This window comes from Empidonax traillii, unplaced genomic scaffold, assembly GCF_003031625.1.
Source record: "Empidonax traillii isolate 1590-97213 ecotype Southwest subspecies unplaced genomic scaffold, ASM303162v1 scaffold401:size1000279, whole genome shotgun sequence".
Lineage (NCBI taxonomy): Eukaryota > Metazoa > Chordata > Aves > Passeriformes > Tyrannidae > Empidonax > Empidonax traillii.
The window spans coordinates 99,682-106,321 of record NW_020955594.1 but is presented as its reverse complement, the minus strand read 5'-3'; the positions used below and the strand labels follow the sequence as shown (position 1 = coordinate 106,321).

General features: G+C 37.9%; 1 protein-coding gene across 1 annotated transcript in view; it reads left to right on the top strand.

Annotated features, from left to right (window-relative positions):
- LSM8 (LSM8 homolog, U6 small nuclear RNA associated) overlaps positions 1-2,743 on the top strand; it is a 5,095-nt gene extending 2,352 nt beyond the window's left edge. Inside the window, exons 3-4 of the mRNA XM_027893685.1 lie at positions 240-367; positions 2,487-2,743. Coding sequence (XP_027749486.1) covers positions 240-367; positions 2,487-2,577 — 219 coding nt within the window. The 3' untranslated portion in view covers positions 2,578-2,743. The remainder of the gene's footprint in view (positions 1-239; positions 368-2,486) is intronic.
- Positions 2,744-6,640: the final 3,897 nt, after the last annotated feature.

Sequence of the window (6,640 nt, the reverse complement as noted above, 5' to 3'; positions counted from 1 at the left end):
AGCTTATTTTAGCTTTCAGCATGAACTCTCAGTAATAAATGTGTACTTTTCTTAAATTGATTATTGCTTTGAAAATTACTTTCTTTAGCTATTAGTGTTTAAGCCAAATAATAAAACCTAAATAGAACATATGTTCTCTAGTACCTTAGTTTTGCTACCTTGTTTAAGGTATCTTTGAGAGCAAAGATGATAAATTTAAGAGTTAACTGGAGTGCTTTAATTTTGTATGTTATTTTCAGGGAACACTCAAAGGTTTTGACCAGACCATTAACTTGATTTTGGATGAAAGCCATGAACGAGTGTTCAGTTCTTCACAAGGAGTTGAGCAAGTTGTGCTGGGATTGTACATTGTAAGAGGTGATAATGTGTAAGTATAGCATGTCCTTGTTTAAATCTGTTCACGTGAACTTAGTGTGTATGTGTGCATGTTTTTGTGTGTATATTATAAATCTTGATAGCCCCAGACACCCTGCACCTTTGTATCTGTGCGTAGCACTGTACTGTCAGAGTATTGTCAAAGCTGAGCCAACCAAGGAAGTGTCTGAGTCACCGTCCCTGGATAGTGTTTAAAAGATGTGTAGAAGTGGCACTTAGTGTCAGGGTTTAGTGGTGGGCTTGGCATTGCTGGGCTCGATCTTGCAGGCCTTTTCAGACCTAGATGACTCTGTGTATTAAATAGCAAACATCTACACTTAGGTTACAGAAGTGATTGTATTGTAATGTTAAGATCGAAGATGGTCTGAGGGCTTGAGCACTTCTCCTGTGAAGACAGGCTGGGAGAGCTGGGCTTGTTCAGCCTGGAAAAGAAAAGGTTTCTCTTCTCAGTGAGGGGGACCTCATTGTGGCCTTCCATTACATGAAGGGGGCTTATACAATAGAGGGAGAGCGACTTTTTTTCAGTGGGCAGATAGTGGTAGAACAGGGGGGAATGGTTTTAAACTGAAAGAGGAGAGATTGAGATTAGATGTTAGGAAGAAATTCTTTACTCAGAAGGTGGTGAGACACAGGAACAGCTTACCCAGAGAAGTTGTGGATGCCCCATCTCTAGAAGTGCTCAGTGCCAGGTTGGATGAAACTCTGAGCAACCTGATCTGGTGGGTGGCAGGAGGTGGGGGTGCTGAAACTGTGTGATCTTTAAGGTCCCAGCCCAAGCCTTTCTATGATTCTTTGATCTCCTTAGTCTGTATTTACTGAGCTGTGAATTAACCAGCACGTTCTGATTAGCCATTTAGGAAGGGTCACTACAAAGCTCAGCATTCTCCTCTTTGGAGTGTAGGCATTGTGTAGATGTTCTTTATTCTAGTTCATGATGCTTGATGAAGGAAAAAATAGAATTATGACTAAAATATGAGATAAAATTCATGCAAAAAGTCAGCAATCTGGTATACAAAGTTGACTTTCAACAGCTTTTATGTAGAAGAGATGTTCACAGAGACCACTTTACGATCTGGACAATGCATGAAGGTTCTGGCTTGACAGTGTAACAGCTGTTGAAGCTGATGTAGTGACAGGTCAAAGTCGATACTTGATGTAAAATACACTTAAGAGAATGAGAGTAAAAGCTCATTGAAAGCAGAGAGAAGTAGCTGACGTGCCAAACACATGGGAGGGTTACAAGAGAAGTGGAATGAAGGCCTGGTAAGTGAGCCTGCTAGGAAGATTACTTTTGCAGCAGCATTCTGAAACTGATGGCAAAAACAATACTCTTCTTTTAATCACAACTAGAAAAAGAGTATGTTGCAGTGACCAACACATGAGCCTGGATAGGAGTTTTCATCTTCTATTTCTGATGGATATTTCTGTACAAAGAAATGTCAAGACTTAAATTTATGTCTAGGTGCATTTATCTAACATCATTAAGACATTTTGGGATGCTTTCATCACATTTGACTTAAGCTTTTAAGAAAAAGTAAATTGACACGTGCAAAGGTAGGACTAAACATGCTACTCCACCAGTAACTTTTCATTCACATAGTATAGAAGTGTATAAAAAGCCAAGTAATTGTTTACTGCTTCGCTCTTTTATCATACCAGATGGCCACATTACTCAAATATACTCAAAATATTCTTTTATAAAATTTATTCTAATTTTTTTTTTTGCAAACTTAACAAACTCGGAAATATGCTCATTACAAGGAATAATTCTGTGTTCTTGCAACTCTTAACATACTGAAATTTAATATTCTTATAGAAAAAAGTCATAAGAATCAACAGCAAAGTAACAGTAACTTCAAAATAGACAACTCTCATAAAATAGGGAAGGTATTGGAAAATAAATGGGAAGAAGCAATCATAATATAAAGTACTTCCAGACATTACAGTGTGCATCACTAGAACCTTGCAGGGAACATGCAGCATCAATCAGAAAGAGTCAGTATGGTTAACAGTAAATAAGGGTTGTTGAAAGGGAAAAGACAGCTTCTGTTTTAGAGGTGTGTGATTGATTTTATTTCAAGAAATAATAACCTGATTTATTTTTATTGTAGTGCCGTCATTGGTGAAATTGATGAAGAGACGGATTCAGCTCTTGACTTGGGGAATATTCGAGCAGAACCCCTAAACTCAGTTGTGCACTGAAAAGATGAAAATGCACAGGGACTTTGTAAATCTTTGGTTGTACAGACCTATTTAACAACGTGAACGATTTTTACAAATTGTGTTTAATTTGTTTAGACACCAGTTTTTTATTATGAATATGTTGTAGTTTTGCATGTAAATTAAAGTTTCTACATTTTACTAAAGACACTTTCATTGGATTTCCTTTGGGTTTTTATGGTGCATGAGTTCACTGGAAAATGCATGCTGGGAAAAGCAATCAGTATCAGTGATGATCACTGTGTAAATATACCTTGTTCTTAAAATAAGATCCTATTCCTGAAGTTAAACCAAGCTCTTTCATGTTAACCCAGGATTATGTGGAGGTAGATGTGTAATAGTCAGTTTAACCATCTCTAAGCATCGTTCTGGCTCTAAGTAGAAAACTGTTCCTTGTGATTGGGTTTTTTTTGTGTTTAATGTAGAAAGGAAGAATGTTGAAAGTTTTCATAGTCAAATTAATGGCTTATTCATATAATACATTTTTGGTTGTTTATCAGAGATTGTTCTCTAGTCCCTGAGACTGTACTGGAGGTGCAGGAGTTCTTAATGCCTTAATCCTTGCAGACAAATTGGAGAAGGAAAGACTTTTGACCAGGAGCACAAAACTTAAAACAAATACACACATTTATTTAAAGCCCATTAAGAGAATGAGACCAACTCATTCTCTGCCTTCACCTTTCAGCAGCTGTCACATTGCTCAAAATGTGGGTAAGATCTGCAAAAAGAGAATTGTGTGTTTGCTGATGTGCAACCATTGTCTTAGAGTGTAGTTTAGAAGACACCAGAGTACTTTTGGTAGGTGAGTTACTTATTTTAAACAAAACTTGCTGCAGTATTGAATATAAGGGTTGCATGTAATCTTGATCACATGTAGGCCTCTTATACACCAGCAACAGCCAAGTTAAGTGGGACAAGCTCTGTGCAGTGTAGTGTGTTACAGGCCACATCCTATTGACTACCCAGTAGAAATGCTGGTATGGTGGCAGCAAGAGGAAGTCAGTACTATTGAACAAAGCTGTTTTCTGTGTCCTTGAGTCTGCCAACAGGCCCAGTATTTTTTCCCTATATGTGAAAGTGCTGTCAAAAAAAAAAAAATTAAATGTGCAAATTTGGGCTTATACTGATTTTAATATTAAGTGGGATTCGGTACTTTTCATTGCAAGTTCACTGGAAACCAGATACATTGAACTGAAAATATTTGTTCTTCATAAAATCTGTCTCTCAATTCTTGTAACTTCCAGTTTGTTTCCTGAGGTTGGTTGTGATGGAGCATGTGAAGCGCTGCTAACCTTTTTTCACATTTATCCATCTTGTGACCTAGTAATATGTTGTAGTTTTCTGTCCACATCTCTGCAGGGAATCGCTGAGCAGACATCAAATCAGTCAAATCAGGGGGTTTTCTCTGATTACCAAAAAGTCAATAGAAATTGATTCAAAAGAACCAGTTTCATTAAACAGTCAAAAAAGCCCTTTTGCTACTGAAATGCTGATAGTGGCACAAGAGAAAAGAAAGGGAATAGCAATGATAAAGAACAAAGAAAGCAGATTATTAAATGAGCTACTTTAGAGCTCAGAAAAAAAATGCAGAGGCAAAGAGTGGAATCAGGATGAGCTGATTTTTAATGCATTACTCAGTCTTGGGTGTATTAGGAAGGTTATAGTTGAAAGAGAAGTTGAATACTTGTAGAAGCTCTGGAAAGACTACAGAAATCTGTTGTTTTATAGCTGAGGAATTACGTTTGAAGCTGTCATAGAATGTCAATGCATATGGAGACCATGTGCCTCAAGCACATCATTTGCAATGCAACTCCTTGGTCCTGTGTTAGAGGATTTAAAATATGAGCTGCTGATATGAGTTGAAACTATTTTCTCTATCCTTGAAGTGCTGATCTCACAGTAGTGAGGTTGATCAATAAAATCCAGGGACTGACCAGATGGAAAATCCAAATCGTTCAGAAATTGCTGAAGCATGATCTGGAATATAAATTTGACAGAGTTAGGTGTTTAAAATGCAGATTGCAAACCCTGTCTTCTTCCCTTCAAGTGAGTTATCTCAGCTATTGCGTGCGCTTTTTCTGGGCCTGTGATCCTCTGTGTGCCCAGAGTTGGGAGGAGCTACAGCTTGAGGAAGTTGTGTCTGCACTCACAGGCTAACACAAACTTTGGGGCATTCTCTATCTCTGTCTTGAGAAAAATAAATTTAAGCTCCCTTTTAGAAAAGGATCCTAACAAAACGTGGCTGCCAAAGGCCAAATGAGTTGATTATATGCAGTGCATTGTAAAACTGACTTCTGCAATGAGATAGGCAAAGGATGGGCCAGCTCACAGGACTGGTTGGGATTGTGGGCAGTAACTCAGCCCTGTTAAGATGGAGCCCTGCTAAGAAGTAAAGTGCTGTTTAAAACCTTAAAATCAAAACCTGTGGAGGTTGCTTGCCTTTATGCTTATCAGCAATGTAAAGTTTTTCAGAGTTGTGATTTTTGGCTTATGCTCACATTTTGTTTCAATTTCTGCTCCATCATATCCTTCAATTTGATGCCATTGGTTTTGGTCTGGATTTGACCAAAACCTCTTCTGAGTGTAATGTTGAAGGGATCAAAACCAGCAGACATAGTCAGAAGGGATTTATTGAAATCAAATCTAGAACTTCATATGCTTTTTAAAATTATAAAATGCAATTAAAGCCTTGTGAACTTACAGGGGCTTTAATCTGTAGTGGCTAACTGGGTCCTTGTAAGTATATGGTTCAGAGAAGCACTCAATAAAACAGTATTTCATGTAGGAAGTGGAATTATAACCAGAGTATTTTCATTATTTCAGTATTTCATTGAATCAAGCCTGTAGCACAGTCCAAGCTGGAAAACAGATCACCAATGAGAGTAACGTTTTTATGCCATTATTTTCATAAATGAATCAAAGTAGGAAAAATTAGTGGGATTGAAACCAGAAAGTGGACATATAGTGATGGCCTAGTATTAATGATTCTGAAGAAGAAAGCTAGAGAATGTTAGTCCCCAGCAAGGGAAGAGGAAGAATAGAGTGGAAGCCCAGCAGGTGTGAAGGCTGTGTATGCATCTTGACAGCAGGGGAGCTACGAATGTGAGTCATGCCAGTGAAACACAAGATGATTTATGCTTGCTAGTTATATTTGGTCTGTAATACATTTGGCACCTGTGTAAGCAACCTTACTAATTTTTAATAATTGGGTTCTTATTTCTGCTTTCCAGTTGGGTAAACTGCAGTTCATTCCTTAGAATAATGAAAATAAGTCTGTGGACTTTTTTTTCAAAGCGGAAAAGTTCTTCAGTTGCAGTAAAGATCCAGAAAAGCTGTGTCATATCAATTAGTTTTAGCTTCTCTGTTGCTCAAATAAGAAGGCATACTTCAAGTACCAGGTATTCACAGACAAATAACTATGAAACCCAGATGTGTCAGAAGGTCATAGGTCAAACCTTGAGATGAGAAAGGGGAAACTTTGTGCAAGACTTAATTAAAAACATATGACAGAAGATAGTAAAGAGCCAGGTGTTTGTCCTGGAAATCCTGTTTCTGATAGGTTCTTTCAGTGTGCTCTGTTTTGTCTTAGGGTCCCTTTTAGGGGCCTTTTTTTTTACAGTAATTTTTACAGTAATGGCAGAAATGCTGATATTTCTTACATCAGCAGCATTTTCCCTGAAGAAAATAAAAGCTCCACTGACGCAGGTGGAAATCAAAGGCGAAAACACAATAGAATTCAGACTTATGCCAAGAACTCCTTGCTAGCACTAAAAACAAGACCTTATCTACATGGTAATATCTTCCTTCCTGGAGCCTTGCAGCACGTTCCAGGAACTCAAATTTGCGTAGAACAACGTGCTGCTGCTTTTCAGTCTTACATCAGTAACCATCAGTGCCACTGAATGCCAAAAAATTTCACTCAGTGCTCAACTGCTTTCCTGTTACTTGCACTTTTAGATAAAAGGCGTTCATTACTTTAGGGAGTGCAAGAACATGTGCATTTACTGGTTTTGTCCACTGAAACATCTTTAATGGTTGTCCTGCA